Source organism: Myodes glareolus, chromosome 4 (genome assembly GCF_982192425.1).
Source record: "Myodes glareolus chromosome 4, mMyoGla1.1, whole genome shotgun sequence".
NCBI classification, from domain to species: domain Eukaryota; kingdom Metazoa; phylum Chordata; class Mammalia; order Rodentia; family Cricetidae; genus Myodes; species Myodes glareolus.
The window spans coordinates 59,422,985-59,445,251 of record NC_142029.1 but is presented as its reverse complement, the minus strand read 5'-3'; the positions used below and the strand labels follow the sequence as shown (position 1 = coordinate 59,445,251).

At 35.1% G+C, this 22,267-nt stretch overlaps 1 protein-coding gene across 3 annotated transcripts in view; it reads right to left on the bottom strand.

Annotated features, from left to right (window-relative positions):
- The window catches only part of Stag1 (STAG1 cohesin complex component), a 329,217-nt gene that overhangs the window by 177,109 nt on the left and 129,841 nt on the right, over positions 1 to 22,267 (bottom strand). For all 3 annotated transcript variants that reach the window (XM_085689622.2, XM_085689621.2, XM_085689623.2), the window contains one exon: positions 17,020 to 17,116. In XM_085689622.2, the coding sequence (XP_085545748.2) occupies positions 17,020 to 17,116 (97 nt within the window). The remainder of the gene's footprint in view (positions 1 to 17,019; positions 17,117 to 22,267) is intronic.

The window sequence follows — 22,267 nt, the reverse complement described above, 5'->3', positions numbered from 1 at the left end:
GAAAACACAAAACAAGAACCGGCTGGATATGGAAAACCTAGGTAAACGAACGGAGACTACAGAATCAAGCATATCCAATAGAATATAAGAGATAGAAGAACGAATCTCAGATTCTGAAGATACCATAGAGAAAATAAATGCTCTGGTCAAAGAAAACAGCAAATCCAACAAATTCTCTTCACAAAACATTCAGGAAATCTGGGACACAATAAAAAAACCAAATCTAAGAATAATAGGGATTGAAGAAGGAGGAGAAATGCAGATCAAAGGCCCAGAAAATATATTTAACAAAATTATAGAAGAAAAGTTTCCCAATCTAAAGAACGATATTCCTATGAAGGTTCAAGAAGCATACAGAACACCGAATAGACTGGATCAAAAAAAAAGTCCCCTCGCCATATAATAATCAAAACACAAAACATTCAGATTAAAGAAAGAATATTAAGAGCTGCAAAGGAAAAAGGTCAAGTGACTTATAAAGGTAAACCTATCAGGCTTACACCAGACTTCTCTATGGAAACCATGAAAGCCAGAAGATCCTGGATACTGCAGAAACTAAGAGACCATGGATGCAAACCCAGACTAGTATACCCAGCCAAGCTATCGTTCACTATCAACGGAGAAAACAAAATATTCCAGGATAAAAATAAATTTAAACAATTCGTAGCCACAAATCCAGCCCTACAGAAAGTAATAGAAGGAAAATCGCAACCCAAGAAATCCAACATTGCCATCACTGCCTACAATAACCCAGACATCTAGCGACCCTTCACAACCACAACTCAAAGAAGAGAAACACACAAACTCTACTACACACACACACACAAATAATAAACGGAATCAACAATCACTGGTCATTAATATCACTTAATATTAATGGACTCAACTCACCTATAAAAAGGCACAGACTTAGAGACTGGATAAGAAAACAGGATCCAATATTCTGCTGTTTACAAGAAACACACCTCAACCACAGAGATAGACATCTACTCAGAGTAAAGGGATGGGAAAAGATTTTCCAAGCAAACGGACCTAAGAAACAAGCGGGTGTGGCCATTCTAATATCTAACAAAATTGACTTCAAACTAAAATCAATCAGAAGAGATGGAGATGGACATTTCATACTCATAACAGGAACAATTAATCAGGAGAAAGTCTCAATCCTGAATATCTACGCCCCTAATATAAAAGCACCCACTTATATAAAAGAAAAACTTTTAGAACTCAAGGCAGTCATCAAACCACACACACTAATAGTAGGAGACTTCAACACACCTCTCTCACCAATGGACAGATCAATCAAACAGAAACTCAACAGAGAAATAAGAGAATTGCTAGAGGTAATGAATCAAATGGACTTAACAGATATCTATAGAACATTCTACCCAAAAAGGAAAGAATATACCTTCTTCTCGGCAGCTCATGGAACCTTCTCGAAAATTGACCACATACTCGGTAACAAAGCAAACTTACACAGATATAAAAAAATATTAGTAATCACCTGTGTCTTGTCGGATCACCACGGAATAAAGTTAGAATTCAATAACAATTCGAATTCCAGAAAGCCTACAAATGCGTGGAAGTTGAACAGTCAACTACTGAATCATCCTTGGGTCAAGGAAGAAATAAAGAAATTAGTCTTACTAGAATTTAATGAAAATAAAGACACAACATACTCAAACCTATGGGACACAATGAAAGCAGTTCTAAGAGGAAAGTTCATAGCACTAAGTGCCCAATTAAAGAAAACGGAGAAAGCATATATTGGAGACTTAACAGCACACCTAAAAGCTCTGGAAAAAAAAGAAGCAGACTCTCCCAGGAGGAGTAGAAGATTGGAAAAAAAATCAAACTGAGGGCTGAAATCAACAAAATAGAAACACAAAAAACAATCCGAAAAATCAACGAAACAAAAAGTTGGTTCTTGGAGAAAATCAACAAGATTGACAAACCCCTAGCCAAACTAATCAAACGGCAGAGAGAGAACACTCAAATTAATAAGATCAGAAATGAAAAGGGGGACATAACAACAGACACAGTGGAAATTCAGAGAATCATCAGATCTTACTACGAGAGTTTATAGGCCACAAAGTTGGAAAATGTACAAGAACTGGATTGGTTTTTAGATAAATACCATTTACCAAAGTTAAATTAAGACCAAGTGAACAACCTAAATAGACCTGTTAGTCGCGAAGAATTAGAAGCTGTTATCAAAAACCTCCCCACCAAAAAAAGCCGAGGACCAGATGGTTTCAATGCAGAATTCTACCACAACTTCCAGGAAGAGCTAATACCTATACTCCTTAATGTATTTCACAATATAGAAACAGAAGAATCATTGCCAAACTCTTTTTATGAAGCTACAGTCACCCTGATACCAAAACCACACAAAGACACAACCAAGAAAGAGAATTACAGACCAATCTCACTCATGAACATTGACGCTAAAATACTCAATAAAATACTGGCAAACCGAATCCAAGAATACATTAGAAAAATTATCCATTATGATCAAGTGGGCTTCATCCCAGAGATGCAGGGCTGGTTCAACATACGCAAATCTATCAATGTAATCCATCATATAATTAAACTGAAAGAAAAAAACCATATGATCATTTCATTGGATGCTGAAAAGCATTTGACAAAATTCAACACCCCTTTATGATAAAGGTGTTGGAGAGACTGGGGATACGAGGATCATACCAAAATATAATAAAAGCAATATATAGTAAGCCGACAGCTAACATCAAATTGAACGGAGAGAAACTCAAAGCCATTCCACTAAAATCAGGAACACGACAAGGCTGTCCACTCTCTCCATACCTCTTCAATATAGTGCTTGAAGTTCTAGCAATAGCAATAAGACAACATAAGGGGATCAAGGGGATTCGAATTGGAAAGGATGAAGTTAAACTTTCGTTATTTGCAGATAGTGTACATAAGCGACTCCAAAAACTCTACCAAAGAACTTCTACAATTGATAAACACCTTTAGTAATGTGGCAGGATACAAGATCAACTCCAAAAAATCGGTTGCCCTCCTATACACAAAGGATAAAGAAGCAGAGAGGGAAATCAGAGAAACATCACCTTTCATGATAGCCATAAATAGCATAAAATATCTTGGGTTAACTCTAACCAAGGAAGTGAAAGACCTATTTGACAAGAACTTTAAGTCCTTGAAGAAAGAAACTGAGGAGGATACCAGAAAATGGAAAGACCTCCCCTGTTCTTGGATAGGGAGAATCAACATAGTAAAAATGGCAATTCTACCAAAAGCAATCTATAGATTCAACGCAATTCCAATCAAAATTCCATCAAACGTCTTCACAGACCTTGAGAGAACAATAATCAAGTTTATATGGAAAAACAAAAAACCCAGGATAGCCGAAACAATCTTTTACAGTAAGGAACTTCTGGAGGCATTACCATCCCTGACTTCAAACTCTATTACAGAGCTACAGTATTGAAAACAGCTTGGTATTGGCATAACAACAGAGAAGTCGACCTATGGAATCGAATAGAAGACCCGGGTATTAACCCACCATCCTAGGAACACCTGATATTTGACAAGGGAGCTAAAGGCATACAATGGAAGAAGGAAAGCATCTTTAACAAATGGTGCTGGCATAACTGGATGTCAACCTGTAGAAGAATGAAAATAGATCCATATCTATCACCATGCACAAAACTCAAGTCCAAATGGATTAAAGACCTCAACATTAATCTGACCACTTTGAACCTGATAGAAGAGAAAGTGGGAAGTAGTCTACAAGATATAGGCACAGGAGACCAGTTACTAAGTAGAACCCCAGGAGCACAGACAATAAGAGAAGCAATGAATAAATGGGACCTACTGAAACTGAGAAGCTTCTGTAAAGCAAAGGACACTGTCAGTAAGACCAAAAGGCTACCTTCCGACTGGGAGAAGATCTTCACAAATCCCTCATCAGACAAAGGTCTGATCTCAAAATATATAAAGAACTCAAGAAACTAGACACTAAAACTCTAATTAACCCAATTAAAAAATGGGGTACTGAACTGAACAGAGAATTCACAACAGATGAACTCCGAATGGCCAAAAGGCACTTAAGGTCATGCTCAACCTCCTTAGCGATCAGGGAAATGCAAATCAAAACAACTTTGAGATATCATCTTACACCTGTCAGAATAGCCAAACTCAAAAACACCAATGATAGCCTATGCTGGAGAGAATGTGGAATGAGGGGAACACTCATCCATTGTTGGTGGGAATGCAAACTTGGGCAGCCACTGTGGAAATCAGTGTGGCGGTTTCTCAGGAAACTGGGAGTCAACCTCCCTCAGGACCCAGCAATTCCACTCTTGGGAATATACCCAAGAGATGCCCTATCATACTACAAAAGCATTTGTTCAACTATGTTCATAGCAGCACTATTTGTAATAACCAGAACCTGGAAACAACCTAGGTGCCCCTCAATAGAAGAATGGTTAATAAAGGTGTGGAACATATACACATTAGAGTTCTACTCAGCGGTAAAAAACAATGACATCTTGAATTTTGCATGCAAATGGATGGAAATAGAAAACGCTTTACTGAGTGAGGTAAGCCAGACCCAAAAACAGGAATATGGTATGTATTCACTCATATGTGGATTCTAACCATAATTAAAGGTCTATGAGCCTATTATTCGTGATCCTAGAGAAGCTAAATAAGAAGGTGAACCTGATGAAAATCATGTAGCTATCTGCTTGGAGATTGGAAATAGACAAGAGTCCCAGGTAACCTCGGGTGCATGGGGGGGGGTGGGATGGTTGTTGGAAGGGGAGAGGGTTAGAGAGAAGGGAGTAGGGGAAGAATGGGGAAAGCTAGGTGGACTGGGATGGGGGGAGGGAGAAAGAATGGATATGAGATCAGGGAAGAATATATTTCAACTAAAGGAATCATCTTAGGGTTTACAGGAGACTTGATTATAAATGGGATCACAGGTCCAAGGAAATCCCCAGATTGTTCTCTGGACAGAAGAGAGGGTGCCTGAAACGGCCTAGGCCCATAACCATACTGATGAATATTTTGCTTATCACCATAGAACCTTCATCTGGCGATGGATGGAGATAGAGACAGAGACCCACATCGTAACACTGGACTTAACTCCCTAGGTCAAACGAGAAGTAGAAGGAAAGAGAACATGAGCAAAGACGGCAAGATCAGAGAGAACCTTCATCCCACGATGAATGGCGAAACAGATGGAGACCCACATTGGAGCACCGGACTGAGCCCCCCAAGGTCCAAATGATGAGCAGAAGGAGGAAGAAAACGAAGAAAATGAAAAAAGAAATAAGGACTGCGAGGGATGTGATCACCCACTGATACAAGGGGACGGATCTAATGAGAGTTTACCAAGGCCAGTTGGACTGGGACTGAACGAGGACGCAATCCAACCAGATTCTCTGAATGTGGCCGGATTCTCTGAATGTGGCTGGCCGGAGTCTTTCTGAAAAGCCACTGACAATGGCACTGGGACTTGTTTCCTTTGCATATACTGGATTTTGTGGATCCAGTCCCTCTGGACACTCACCTTCCTGGACTTGGAGGGAGGCGGGAGGAACTTGAACTTCCCACAGGGCAAGCAACCATGACTGCTCTTAGGGATGGAGAGGGAGGAGGAGAGGGATTGGGGGGAGTGGGAGGGTGGTGGGAGGAGGGGCGGAAATGGAAACTTTTATAATTTAATAAAATTACAAAAAAAAGAAAAAAAATGAAAAGAAGCAAATGTTTTAAAATGTATGAATATGTGATCATACTGTTCAGATGAAATCTTTATAGTAATTTTGTTTTGAAATGTAGAAACATAGTCATACATTGTTGCTGAAAATGGTAATAGTGTATATCATTAAACTGGCAAGAGAAATTTAAAAATTAAAAAAAAAAACAAACTGAAATACTTCTAAAACAAGGAAACTACATTGATGAAGCTAAAAGTCCCCTAGCATGATCAAGTATACTTGAAGAGAAGGAGAGATAAGAAATTCAGTGTAAAAAACTCAGAGATAGAAAAGTTATTATATATTGTGACTGAAGAGGCATTAGGTAGTTAAATGCATTTATAAAAGGTCTTACAGTTGAACACTGAAATGTGTCAATTTTAATGTAAATTATATCTTTGTTCCATGGATTTTTCTAATTTTAAGAATATGGCCAAATAACGATGGTAGATTCAGGAACTGGGAGAAAAATCATATTTCCTTAGAATACCCATGCCCTGTGGTTCTTCCATCCAACTCTTGCAATTCAGAACTTTAGAAACATGAAAAGCCTAAAGCCTTTTAAACTGAACCTTACCCTCACATGTTGTTTATAGCCTTGGAAAAGGAGGGAAAAAAAGAGTAAGGATAATGTTAGCAATACTATTTGAATACTAACTTATACATACTGCTGTTAAGCTCCTGTGCACTGTAAATAATGCGCTTCTCTATTCAAGCTTCTCTATTCAAGGTAAAGGTACGTTTACCTGCACTTTCACTGAAATAAACAGTAGCTCAAAAAAAAAAAAAAACCACCACCGTTATTCGGAGTGTTAACATAGGAACTATCCAATATAAATTGCTTATTAACTCAAATGTCATGATGCTAAGGTAGTATCCTTTTAAGCAAAGAAAAACCCTGTGTACACTCCCACATGGATAATATAGAATAGGCTTTTTAACTGCTCATTCTTCTCGACATGACTAAAAAGAGTCTTTGATAACATCTCCAGATTGCTATAACAGTTTTTCCCTTAAATTATACTTTGCTGAAATTTAAAAATATATATATATTCTGGTTGTTATAGCAGCTCTATATTGTATTTAGAAACAAATTTGATTTTTTTCATTTTCTGTAATTTAGAAGTAGACTCTTCTAAATTTTCAAAGTTCTATCCAGTACACTACAGAATTTTACACTTTCTCACAGGAAATATATATCCTATGCCCCCAGTAACACACTTTATAGAGCACTACATACACCATGACTTATTAAAATTTTCAATGCATTACTTGTTTCAAAAGTACCTAACGTCCTGAGTATTTTCTTAGTGAAAGTTTCTTTGAAAAGGAAAAACAAATTGCATAACTAAACACTAGCATCAACATTCATACCTTTCTTTGTATAAAAATGTATATGTAAATATGTGTGTGCATGTGGGCCTGTAGTTGGGAGTCAGAGGACAAAAGTCAGTTCTTTCTTTCCCCCATGAAGGGATCAAATATGGGCTGCCAGGCTTGCACCAAGCACCATTACCTGCTGAGCTACCTCCCAGGCTTTGTATTTCGGGCTATAAAGATGTATATGTCTGCTTTGGCATAGTAATACGGGCCCATGATCTCAGCCCAACCTGTCTACATAAGACTATAACAAAGAGAGAGGAGGGAGTGAACAACATATTTGTGATGTGCTACATCCATAGAAATATAAATACTGAAAACAAAGAGAGAAATACTGAGATTAAATACTACTCTTTTAAACATTAAAAACTCATGAGAGAATCTTGAACTATTTAATGTATTACCAACATATACAAGTGAATTAAACACACACACACACACACACACTTTTTTGAAAAAAACAAAACAAAACCATAGAAGATTATTTGATAATGTCTTTCCAGGAAGACAATATTTCCAATGAAGAAAATAATTTAAAGATTCTGTTTTTACCAATAAATAATAACTTAGGATAGGCTTGGTGGAGCATACCTGTAATCCCATGACTCTTGGACTTACACGGGAAGTTTCTGAGTTGAAGGTCATATCAAGCTATAGAGCAAAACCTTAGCTCCAAATAAAATGATTAAAAATGATCGTGAGAACAAGGCTTAGTTCAACCTCTGTGGTATGTAATTTTTCAAATATTTAAAAAACTACAAATTCATAAATTCTTTGATACTGAGCCTATACTTATAGCAAAGCAGTCATAAATTTAGAAATGTGTAAGTAATTTACAAGTATCCTGTGAATCATTGTAATGGCAAAAATTAAGAAGTGGCATGCCATGTATAAAAATCAGATTAGGAAAAAACAACAATGTTGACAGCGGTAGCAACAATCAGTAACTGAGTGCTTACTTACTATCTGCTAACAAGCTTTCATGTCAATACATTTAATTTGTCTAACAGTTTTATGAGAATGTACTAGTCTTTCTCAATGTACAGATGAGAAAACTAAGACCTCTCATAGCAATTTGCAGACAGATTTTGCTAGTAACTGATATACTTTGACAGAACGGCTATGACTAATAACTATTTGTTCTTCATTATTAAGGGCTCCATTGAACTGTCAAAATACATTAATGCCATCTGGGATTGATAGAGAATAATGTGTACAATACACTCATATATTTCAAAAGAGATACTTAAATATATACCATATATTAAAATATTACTAAAAAGGTATGTAGTAAGCTGACAAACCTGGTTACCTTCAGGAATAAGAAAACATGACTGATATTAAGGGGTAAGAAATACATAACATATGTTTTTGAAATATCTCTAAGAATGTGTTTCTCAAAACAAAGTATACATAAATGTAGTAGAATAAATCCTTTTAAAAAAAGATTTCTTTTTATTATTTTTTTAATATGAGTGTGTGCCTGGTGCCAGCAAGGGACACAAAAGTATGTCAAATCCACTAGAACTGGAGTTACAGATGGTTGTGAGCCACAAGTGGGCATGGGAGAACTGAACCTGTGTCCTCTATAGATAACCATGACCTATTTCTCTAGTGCTGCTCCTGACTCAATTTTTATTTTTTATAAAAATAAAAGATTATTGTATTTAAAAGATTAATACAATTCTTACTAATCATAAGTATAGAATGTTTGTCATGGGCCATATGTAGAGATTTTGCCTATTGTTATTTGTACAGTTATGGAAAGTGGAAGAAGCTCTAGAAGGTGAGATCTAAAATAAGGAAAGAGGTCACTGCAGTTTCTCTTGGAGGTGGGATATATATTCCTGTGGCCTCTTATTTTCTCTTTTTCTTCTTCCTGAATGCCATGATTTGAATAGCCATTATCATACATTTCTACAGCCATTACACATTCGAATCCTATCCTAAATGTAACAGAGATAAATGAGTATGAACTGAAAATTCTGAACGTTGATGTCAAAATAAATCTTTCCTGCTTGTAATAAAAACTGACCAACCCAGAAAATTAAAATAAAGGGTTATGACTATACCAAACTTCATCACTGAGTTCAGAACCATTTGAATTAAGTTTGTGGAAGAAATCAGGAAAGTTTCAGAACAGAGGCCTAAAATGCTCTAAGAAATACAAAGTGTGGGATTTTAATGGAAACTGAGATGACCAACAAACTGAGTAGAATTTGGAGAAAAATCACTGCTCATGAGGTTTCTAATTGTGAAATAGACTTGAGGTCATTTGTGTTACATACATGCATACATACATACACACATACATACAAACGCACACACAAAAACCCTGTATATGTTTGGTAATTTAAAAGTCGAATTTAATGATGACAGAATAATTTGGTCTAGCGAAGTTCAGGGAACATTTAGGATTCAGGTGGCTGCATAGATACTGCTAGCAATGTTTAGTAGTTGTTGATGAAAGCGGGAAAAGGGGAGAAAACAACAGAAATATCTTGTAAAATTCTGGTCAGTGAAAAAAAGTCCTATAAACTGGGATTAAAGATGTGTCTTTAGGAGATATTAGACAAAAACCCTGCACCTGGATAACCTTGAAGGCATTTCAAAAATAAGCCTGTTCTCATATAAGGCAAACTCAAAGATAGTGTAAACTCCATCTCAATGGCTCTCCCTTAAGAGTTCTGCAAGAAAACACTGCTCACAAAGAACCACCTAGGAAGTGTTTCCTCAAGATTACTTTACTTTGCTCAGTTACCCAAGCATTCAAGAGACTGTTGCAACCACAGTCTAAGACTGGCTATGACTCAAGCTGGAAAATAAAAATGATCCATAAAACACAGTGCTGGTTTTTCAAGGATGCAGAAAGGAAGACTACAGAATTACAGACACATCCATCCACATTTCAAAGAAAATCCAGGAAGGTTGGGCAATTTCTGACAAGACTGTAATTATTGTATGTAGTACTTAAGAAGGGATATACAAAGAATGAAGCTAAGATGCAATCAAGATGCCAGGACCTTAAAAATAAACAGGATATGGAATGTTGGTCTAGGAAAACTACAGATAGAAAGGAAGAGAGGGTAGAGAGGAGGGAAGGAAAAAAATGGGAGGAAATTGTGGGCTATCAAATTGCAAGGCTGCAGGGGTGGAGCTTTCCAAACACAATGAACCTCTACTATACCATTATGAGCCTGGAAGTCAGATAAGGATCTACAAGATTTTAGCATTTGCCCCTCTAGGTCTCAGTCTTACTTTAGTTCCTCCTACTTTCTAGGCTCCTATACTTACTTTTTAGAATGGAATTGTTTGTTTTTTGCTACTAAATGTTGTAAGAACAGAAATTTCTTTTTGATATTAAAGGTATTTCTTCTTGATATTACGGGACTTTTTCTTGAGCAACAATGGAACTAGTAATTACATTATGAAAACCACCATATGCGGGGGAAAAAGGTAGAAGAAGAATACGAGTTGAATGTGAAATGTCCCTCACATTTTGAAACTTTGATCTGCAGCTTGGGGAGCTACTTTTTTTATACATGCTAAAAATGCTAGCAGGTGGTGGATACCTGAAGGAAATAGGTCACTGACAGTGTTAACTTTGGAGTTATATCTTGATCTAGAGGTTTTCTGTTAACAATCCTATTTAATTTCCAGCCTCCATGAAATAAGCGGCCTTTGATACAACTGTCAGCTGACATTGTATTTTGAGTTCAAAGAAGTAGTCACCCAACCATGAACTAAAACAACGAACTAACCCATGAACAAAAATAAATCTTTCCTGACTTCCGTTTCACAGCAAGCAAAGTAACACTAACAAAATGTCTACAAAGGCACTTGTGGAGTCTTCATTAATGCGGGCACAATAAAGTATACAAGTACAAAAACCAAACACAAATTTACAAGAATGCAAAAATTTACGGCTTCTTACTAACATATGTGCTGTGGGATGTCCTTCTGTATGCTGTGAATATGTGTTGCTCTCACTGTTTGATAGATAAAGCCAGACAGGATAGGGGCAGGCAGGAAATTCAGGAAGAGATACAGGAGAAGGGCAGAGTCTGGGAGAAGCCAGTAAGACACTGAGTAAGCAAAATATGTAAAAACCAAGGCAACATCATAGCCACTTGGCAAAACATAAATAAGAAATATGGGTATTTAAAGGTAAGAGCTAATAATAAGTCGGAGCCATTGGCCAAATATTTCAAATTGATATTATGCCTCTGAGTGATTATTTGGGAAATGGCGGGTGGGTGGGAGAGAAACCTCAGATTACACATATGAAAAAAAGGTGAGCTTATTTTTTAAAAAAAAAAAAGCTCAAAACTAAAAGTAAAACATACCTTTTGATAAATATCACTATGTACAAAAATAAAGGTTAGTGGTGACAGTAATAATCACAACAGAAAGTAAAAAGAAAGAACCTTTCTTTGTAATACATTGTAGTTACAAGATCTTTGAAATAATACAAGGTAGTATTTTTCAGATCCACTAGTTATTAGTGATGAGACAATGCAAAATGTACAATATCTCTATGAAACTCAAATAACTTATTTTTTTAGTTAACTGCCTTTTTGTTTTTTCTTGCAAATGACAAGATTTCATTCTTTTTATGGGTGAAAAAAGTATCCTATTGTGTGGTATGCAGACTTCCAAGTCTTTAGTATAATGTCCAAAAGTGGCAGAGTTGGGTTATTTACTAGATGATCTACATTCATCCATCTGCCTACTTATTAATTTGTTTGTTTGCTTATTTATTTATTTATTTATTTATTGAGAGCCTTGGTTTCCATCCACAGTGTCAGAAGACATTATAACGGGAGTGAGACAGAATCACAATGCACACTTCATTTACATTTCACTCATGGACAACCATACTGAAATTTGTTTTCATGTTTATGTGGGCCATTTGTACGCCATCTTTTGAGAGCTGTGTTCTCATTTCATCAGTCTATTAAATGACTGATTATTTTAGATAACGGACTGTGAAAGTGAGGACAGGGCCACTGCAAAGCACACCCAGTGCATTGATAAGTGCTTCAATTCCTAGAACTTGGAGACTGTATAGTACATTGAAGTTCAAAAGTATTTGCAGGAAAAAGAAAACACAGCTTAAGTCTTTTATATTGTGTCTGCAGTTTGTAAAAAGTTCAGTCAATATTGGGCTGAAGTTTAGTGACTCCATTTTTACCATTACTTAACTTGAAGTCCATGAAGTGATAGGACATTTTCATGGGTTGCTGGTTTTGGTAGAACTTTAGTAACTCCCTGGAACTTATTGGAACTCGATCTACTTACATGTGTTTGCAGTTTAAAATGTTGTTTGGAAAATGATGATTGCTTTTTTTCTCTCAGAACCAGAAAGTAATTCCAGCAGTTATCTAACCATTTCTACCTATAGTCTTCATATACAGAGGAGAGAGAAATAGGCCCAACAGTACTAGATACCCTTATCCAAAATATTTTATATTTACCAGATTTAAAAGAATAAAATAAAAAACTAGTAAACTGTCTCACGGGTATGTATGTAAACCTTACTATAGTCTGGAGAACTGGAATCCTCTTTTTTGATGCTTCTTTCCCATTTGAAGCTTTCCTTCTCCTAGGTCCTATACTAGCCATAGTAGGAACCTAAACTTTGTTTCTGGCCAAGTAAGAATAAAAAAGCATAGAGGTAACAGTTACCTGAAGAAATAAAAGACAGGAGACTAAATACAGGTAAATTCTTACTACTTGATAGTATAACAGTATTTCAAATAACATTGTAATTTCTAGTTTTTAATGACATCACATTGCATACTCAGAACTTGATATCAGTGACACCAAGATGTGATGAAATATACTAACCCTACTATACTAGCATAAAGTATTCCAAAGAGAAAATTCCTTCCAAGTGTTCTATGTATGAATCATCCTTTTATTTAAAAGATTAGAGTTACAGATTCTTAATAAATATTACCTAGCATTGTGATGTTGAAGGGCTACTATAAACATATGACAGGACCAACTTTTGGTTGTCTCTTTCTATTGTTTCTTTCATTTTTACTTTATCTAGGCCCACATAGGGACCTATGAATCAAAATAAAAGAGAAAGATTGCTAACAAGTATCAATTAATTGGGAGAGAAAACATTAGGAAAAGAAAAGCAGTGCTAGATTACTAAAACTAATAGAGATTCAATAAAGAAATACCAACATAGAGTAACTGCTGGGCTTACTAATAAATAAGTAGTACAGTGACTGTAAGAGTCTCTCTAAAGAGCTAAGAAGGGAAGCTGGGAGAAATGGAGAGAGAAAGAGCACATATTCTTGTTTTCCAAAAAAATTTGCTAAATACGTTGGGGTGTATGTGAATTACCTAGGTTATATGTGAATGGGGGGGAATAAAAACCTATTAAGAAGATATTTTATAAAATTGGTAACATTTTAGAATGTCTTAAAAGTTGTGTTTGTATTTTCACTGATGAGTCTGTCTCTAGATGGCAGTCTATACTTTGTAACACAGCTAGCTAAAAATATAACGATGGTTGTGCTTTATATCGGTAAATTAGCATCTGTTATTTATGTTTATTGAGAAACGAGCTCTGTAAGTGGGTTCTCCCATTTATCCCGATGGTTCAGACCCAAACATGATTGATCAGAAGTGTTCTCCAAAGTCCCTTCTCTAGAAATGGATTGGGTCTCCTAAATGTGACAGGGAGCAGAGAATAAAGTTACAACTATTATTTATCTCACGCCATAAGAAGTACTGCAGTGCCTAAGAAGAGCTGAAGTTCAGCCATGGGCAGCTGAGTTATGAAGAGCACTGACTCAGGAACTTCAGGACTGTCTGAACTTTGCTGCTCTGTGTTATTTCTATCCATTAGTATTTGCTTTCCTTAGAAGCATCAACCAAGGCAGTGCAAGTACTCTACGAAGAAGTCCATCTGACCGCCTTAAAGGGACTTCCCGACTATCTGAACTAGTACCCACCCATATGGCATTCCAGTTTTCCTTCCTCTCCCTCCCCTTCACAATTTATTCCTTAATAGACCTGCTCATTCAAAACAAAACTGATGTCCAAACTCTGGACTATACAAAACAGTGATAGATAAAACAAATACCAAAAAGAAAAAAAAAAACACATATTGGCACATAAAGTGTGATTGTCAGTTACCTAGTCTTTCAGGACTATACAAGAAGCATGGTATCTTCGTAAAACAGACAACTCATTAAATGTTAGTTTCGCAAATTTTAAAATTTAGTTGACTGGTGATAGGTAACCCATTCTGAAAGTCAGCATTGTTCATAGTTCATTAAAGATGTCCAAATACTTTCCTAAAATCTTAACACTGTTAAAATAACCTCATTTTTAGTGCTCAAGATTTTTACATGAGACAAAAGAAATGATAGTGAAAAAAAACTAAATTTACATTTAAAATGTCAGTAAACTCCCTGTTCTCTGCTTCTAAAATGGTTTAAAACTTAGTTTAACATTCCAACACATGTACTTGTATCAAAAATTCTAAGACTATATGAAAGTTTAAAAAGTAATTCAATAATAGAATGCTTGAAGAAAATGTACCAGAATGTGGGTCCAAACACAAGCATAGAAAGAAAAAGGTAACAAAAATATTCCCTAAGTGTCTTCTAGGAACAGAGTGTTGTAGAAAAACATCATGTGCTAAGTCTCCAGCATAGTCCCAAAGAAAAACTTTCCCAGAACCCCATGCACAGACTCCCAGGCCCAGTCCAACCATTGGTCAGAGAGGGCATTCTCAACATTGACAGGTACCACATGGCATCCTGTGACAATGACTCCAGGCAGGAACCCCTTGAGTCAGCTGGTCAAACCATACACCAAACCCTCATCCTTTAAATGAGACCAGACAGTATTACTCCTTCCACCTTCACCTGAGAATAAAACAGCATCCTGCTTCCTCCTGAAGCACTACCTATTTGCACTATGACCCTTAACCCTGCCACCCAAAAACCACTTATAGAACCTAGACATAGATCCTACAAATAATTCTGGACATTAGCAGAGTAATAATCTAAACTCAGAGAAGGTCCGCTTTGAGAATGAAAAGTGAAATTTTTTCCCTAGTTGGGCTGTGAACACATCAGAAACTCCAATCAAGTATGTTAGGTTGCCCCCCCCAAACTGTATTCAGGGTACCAAGTACCTGGATCTACAGTCTGAAAAATTATGATAACAACAAAGATTCTAACATCCATTTAACAAAGGTGAGAGCAGATAGCCAGACCAATAAACATGACCAATAACCTAATTCTAGATGCCTAGGTCCCATTACAAGAACACATGCCACACACAAAAATCAAAACAATTTTTCTCCTCCAGAAATTTGAACCCACAGTGTTGATATTCCCTGAGAAAATCAACTTAGTTAACACATAAGGCAACGGTTGCACAACACAGATTAATAGCCACAATATAATTTTTTTCTGTTTGTTTTGTCCTGTTCTGATTAGCTTGATATTATTATTATTATTATTATTATAGATGTTCATTAGTATTCTAGTAAGAATGAGAAAGAGTATGGATTTGGATGGGTGAGACAGCAGGGATGAAGTGGAAACAGTGATCAGAATATACTTTATTAAAAAAAACTAGTTTGAAATTTAAAAAAAGATAATGATTTCAAAACACCAATTACAAAAATGTTCAAGGAACTCAAAGAGAATATAAATAAATGCCAAAATGAAAACCACAAAAGAAAAAACAGAAGAATAAAATATAAAATGAAAAATAATAAAGATGTGAAAATAGAATTCATTAAAGAGAATCTCTAGAGAAAAGGCAACTTTACATAAAAATGCAAAAACAGAAACTCAGAAAGTCAAAGTTCAAAGAAGATTTGCACCTATAGACTGGATCAAGTGGAAGAGAGAATATCAGGTCTTAAAGACAAGTTACAGGAACAGGACAACATTCAAAAGAAAATATTAAATGTAAGAAATCACAGGAAAGGAATGTGAAAGAACTCTGGGACACAAAAAGGGCAAACCTACAAATCAAATGTGTAGAAGAGAAGAAACAGTCAAAGGCATAAAAACATTTTCAACTGCCAGGCAATGGTGGCACATGCCTTTAATCCCTGCACTCAGGAGGTAGAGGCCAGTGGATCTCTGTGAGTTTGAGGCCAGCCTGATCTACAAGAGCTAGTTCCAGGACAGGCTCCAAAGCTACAGAGAAACCATGTCTTGAAAAATCTTAAAAAAAAAAAAAAAATCAACCAAATCAAAGGAAAGAGATGCATATCAGGGCACAAGAGGGATATACAGACACCAAATGGACAGGCCAGGAATACAAGCTCCCCACTTCAAAGAGCATGTATTAGTATCTTTGGAAATACCCATAACAATTCTCATTTCAATAGAAAACTAAATGTACTGAAACAAAGAAATAAAACTAAAAGATACAGTCAGAAAGCAAAGAAGAATGCTGGCAATCAGTTTGCATTCTTCTTTTACTGTTTTTGGTGTCTCAATGTGATGATTAATGATGCATCTACCATGTTTAGTGACATGTTTGTAGAAACATCCTTACAACACCCAGAGGTTGCTTTCATGATGGTCTAAATTAAATGAAACTGACAAGATTACTATCACACTCACTGTCAAAACTTTGCTAAAAATGAAGACAAAAAATTAATGCTAAAATTTATGATTAAAGAACAATTCATAAACAGTAATCTTCCATTTTTCTTGAAGATTTTGAAAGACAAAAATGCACTGCTACTTAGGCGGGTAACACTGACCAGGAAAAGAAGAGCAAATACCCTTAAAACATACTCTGCTAAAAATGATCAAAACAAAATTGTAGTGGCAGGTAAAGTTATACTGCTAAAGTGACAGGTTCAATAAACAGCATTTATTTTACAACTGTGTACCTCGACATCCTGAACACTGGATAAAAAAGTTGATTAAATCCAGAAGTGCGATGTCCCTGTCTTGTTTATATGATTCAATCCAGTCATCCACCACGGACTGTAGAGAAAAGACAAAAATAATTTTAAAAATTTTGACAATATACTAAACAGATTTTTTTAAAAGTGTGTGTGTATATAAAAGTGATTAAATAAGACAATCTCTTACCTGAAGCTACTGCTCTGCTGTCAAATAAAAGCAGACTTCTCTATTTATAAGGTTAATAAGAGGTTCATTACTAGAGCTCAAAGATTTGTTTACAATAAAGCTGACATTAAAAATCCCATCAAAGTTACTATTAATCAAAATAATTTTAAGTTTATAAGATAAACATTAAAATTCACTTATAAATAGATATGAGATTTCTAAGTTTAGCAAACTTAATCCATTACAATGTACACAAAGAATGCATATCAATGCAACAAACATTTTTTAAGTAATGTAAGGATGGTTTTGTATTTGCAAATAAAATGTATGAATCAAAATTATAAGAAAAACTTCTATACTACTTACGAGATCTCAGAAAGTAATAAAATCACTGACAAAACTATTTTCCCATTATCTTTACAATAAAATAGCTTAAATATAAATTATACTTAAGACAAAATACTAAATGATCTAGCTGTTTGAATGATGTTTAGGATACCTAAAATAACCAGAAATAAGTCAACCACTCAATATAGTCTTATTAAAAGCAAATATTAGTGAAATACTGCAAAAAAGCAATGACATGTAATAAGAACACAAAAATAAGAACACATGTAATAAGAACACTAACTTTCTTTAGTGATGTACCTACTTATAGGTTCTCACGATCTTCCTACTCATGTTTGATTCTATTATGTAATCCCGATTAAGCTCTGGTTTACCAAGAAAGGAGGGGGTTGGAGGAGGGAAGTAAGGAAAAAGAGGAGAGGATATGGGAGGAAAAAAATGGGCTAGTGATTAACTGGAAAGATGAACAGTATGGGTAATGGAAGACATTAATTGTCTGATTATATACACATAAAAAATGTCAAAATGATAATCCATCATTATATATGTAAAATAAAAAATTATAAAAAGAAGACCAAAGTCTACTAATGTTATTCAGCAGGTTAGTAACAAAGACAAGATAGCTGGATAAATGTTTATGTACAAAATAACTTCACAAAATCAGCATTAGTAATAAAACCAATTGATGACTGGACTGCAATCAAATATAGATGCTAAGACATCTAGAGAAAAATTATCTTTGTACATCACAAAGGATACAGAAAATAAGTTTAGAAAGAAGTATTATATTTTGAATTCCTTTTAAAATTTTAGTATTAGATTAATAAAGCCTATGCTTACCATATTTAAAAAAATCTGTCATTCTAATTTAATCTAGTCTAATTAATTGTCATTCTAATTAGAATTGCTTAAGATTTTATCCAATGGAAGAGGTTGTATAGCTTCTGAGGAAATGTATAAAATCGTTTTTTTAAAAAATGTGCATCAAAACATATTTAATAAAGTGACATGCATAAAATTAAATTATATAATGAGAAAATTGTATAAATGCAGACATATAATCATAACCAGATAAAGACATAAAACATTTCAAGAACTGAAATATCTTCTCAACCTCCTTTCCCACATATAACCCTCTTCAGCCCAAAAGTAAACTATTTTAGGGATATTTATAACTGACAAAAAGTTTGAGATGAGTAATTTTTAAAGTTCATATAAGGTGTGCATCATCCTTCAAAAAAAACTGTATCAGATTCATTCACATTGTTATTGGTGTGTGTAATGTGTACGTGTGTACAACCACATGTGTTTTTGACTTCTTTTTAAGACAGGTTCTGGTGTCACTATGTAGCCTATCCTGCCTAGCATGAAATTTGCTATGCAGAACAGGTTGGCCTTATATACCTTTGCCTCCTTAGTTCAGTGATTAAAGTTAAGTGTTACCAATTTTTGCTTGCATTGTTTACTGTTTATCAATATCAGTGATTCGTTCATTACAAAACGAAATCAATTTGTTCCCTAAACTTAATACATTAACAGTGCTTCTACTTTAGGGGTATTACAAACCAAACTGTTATGAACATAACTATGTACACACCTTTTTGTGTTGGTATTTTTTTTCCATTTTAAACACAACTAGCAGACTGGTTAATATACAGAATAAACACAAGATCTCCTAGTTTATTTTCTATTTCTGTGCTAAAAAATGCCCTGAACTAAGAGAAAAGGGGGTCATTTGCTCACAGTATTGTTTCAATACAACATTACAGGAAAAACAAAGTAGGAGGAACTTAATCCTTCTACACACATTACATTCATTGTCAAATAAAGAGAGCAGTAAATTACCACATGTATACTACTGTTCAACTTGTCCTTGCCTCTTGACTCAATCTAGGGACCAGACCAGTAAATGGTGCAGCCAGTATTCAGGATGAGCCATCAGAACTAAATACAATATAAAATTCCTTACAGGCATGTCCAAGGACCACCTTGATCCAAGCAATTCCACATTCAGATTCCTTTCCAAGATAATTCTAGAATGTGTCAAGTGGACAATAAAAATCAACATCACACAAATATTACCAGATTATGCAAACCATAACATGTAAAGCTAATACAGCAAGTTTCATTCTACCAATAATAAATAAGATCCTGCAATGTCTGCTTTGTAGAGGCCTCATGTCAATACAAATTTTCAATTCTTTTGATTAAACTCCATGGTTGGTCATGTTTTTTCTTTCAGGACTCCTTATTGAGAAGAGCCTCCTTTCAAATAAAGAGAAGATTTTCTGACTTAAAATTTCTCTCCTGCAGCATCACATTCATACCTCAGAAGTTTTGTTTTAAAAGTTAACAAAAAATTAGATGTTGGTGACAAAAGAGGTTGAAAAACGCAGTTGACAGTTCAGGTCTATCTAATGTGGCAGGTTATAAGATAAAGGTGAGAACTAAAGTGGACAGAGCTATCTAAGTATGGCTCTTAGATATTAAGGTCAAGACCCCTTCCCCATCAAACAATCAGAAAACAAAACAACAAAAAAGCTTGATGGCAACAGGTGGTGGTGTCACACTCCGTTAACACCAGCAGAGGCAGGTGAGAATCTATGGATTCAAGGCCAGCCTGGTTTACAGACCTAGTTCCAGGACAGTCACGGCTACACAGAGGAACCTTGATTCGAAAAACAAAATCAAACAAACAAAAAAGATTTATGGCATAGCTAATAAAATGAGTATAAAAGTCACTTCTATAATGGCCAGGCAATGTTAAGGAATACTGTAACAATATGGTTACATTATTTTTAATCCCCCAAATGATTTCACTAATAAATACTATTATAAGTTTCTTATGAATCCCCAAAGCATGATGAGGAAATTACAGAGACTGCAGCACTGAAACTTGCAGCACAAGTAGGAAAACTTACTAGAAATCCACTGAATACAGAATACAACAGAAGTGATAGATGAATTACCAAAAAGTACCATACAGAGAAAACTTAAGCTATCACAAAAGCGATAATTGAATCTTAGAAAGAAAAAGCTAATTTTATAAATACAAAATATGCTGAAAAAATAGGCTTCCTTTTCCAGAAATGAATGAAATTATACTATTGAAATGCTCAGAGAAAAGCATGAAGTAACAGGATTCTATGTAACTAAAGTCCAAAGCGCAAAAATCCTGTCTGGGTTTTGAAGCATTATCAAGTGTGAACGTAACCAAATAAAAAAGAGATGTAAAGAGAAGAGCAAGGGAAGGGACAATAGAGTGAGAAGAGGAGAGGGGAGAAAGAAAGCCATGTATCTACACAAGACACCTCACAATCAAATTGATACAAGGGTATAAGGAAGAGGAAAGTTTTATACAATCAGGAGGTAAAAATGGGGAAGCAAATGAAAGAAATCATGGAACATCTCACATTAAATACAATGTAAGCTCATAAATAGTGAATAAATATTTTTAAAATAAAATTCAATACAGGATTATTTTAATCTAAACGACATAAAATATATCATTCGAATAATAGAAAGATGAAATTTTTGCAGATTTCTGGGAATGGTGATGTACCTGAAACCCTGCAGTCAAAACGATGAGGAAAGGGGATGTAAGTTTGAAGTCAGACTGTCTCAACTCAGACATCTTGTCAGAAGGGACAGATGAGACTAAACAAATGAAAATACAAGGTGTGTGTGTGTGTGTGTGTGTGTGTGTGTGCGTGCGCTTGTGCGTATATAAAAGTCATTAGACTAAAGACTTCACAAAACAATCAGTTTAGATTGTTTCAAGTTTATTGATGCAAACTTAGGTGGGAGGAAAATGAGGTCAAGAACTATATTACATATGTTATTGTAATCTCACAAAAATGATATGTTCTAGAAACAACAGAGAAGTTATACCCATGATGTTACATGAACCTGGCTTCCTACACAAGATCTGAAAAAAAATATATAACACCTATGGCCATGCTAATATGGAAGGGAAAATCTCAAGGGGTCTCAAACTCAGACCAAAAAAAAAAAAAAAAAAAAAAGTTTTCCTCAGGGAAAAGTACCAAACTACTGTTGTCTAAAACCAAGTGGTCAGTCATGAAATTCTATATAGAGACATAACATTATATGGCTCAAAGAGGTTATATTTATGTGTTTGGGAATGTATATACATATGTACGTATATACATATATATGTAAAAACCAATCAAAGAAACAAAGGCCATGAATTTGAAGGAGGAGTACATGAGAAAGATTGGAGGAATGAAAAGAAAGGAAAATAGTAACATAATTATATTTTAATTATTTTTTTAAAAAATCTTCCTCGAAAAAAAGAAACTAGAAAAACCAAAAAATTTCCTAAAGGGTTTGACGAAAGAGAAAAAAAAGTTTTCATTGAATCTGGTTTGTTCATCTTATTCTGAAGCTATAAATTATATGTATGTTCTTTCATTTAAAAGGCTTTCTTTTAATGATTAAGAAGTTATAGTATATTTTAAAGAATCTCCAATAGCAGCAGCCTGACCCTTTATTATTCAGATGAAATAAATTGCATACTTCAAAGACAGGAACATTGTTCAAAGAACTCTTGGTCAATATGTAACAGAATTATCCCTAAAGACTGGAGAGACTTGGCTAAAGCAGTCTTAGAGAATGGTAAATTAAAATTAAAGACCTTGTGGACTGCAGAGGCTAAGACGTAGATCTAGAGGCATGGAAATCTCCCCAAACCAC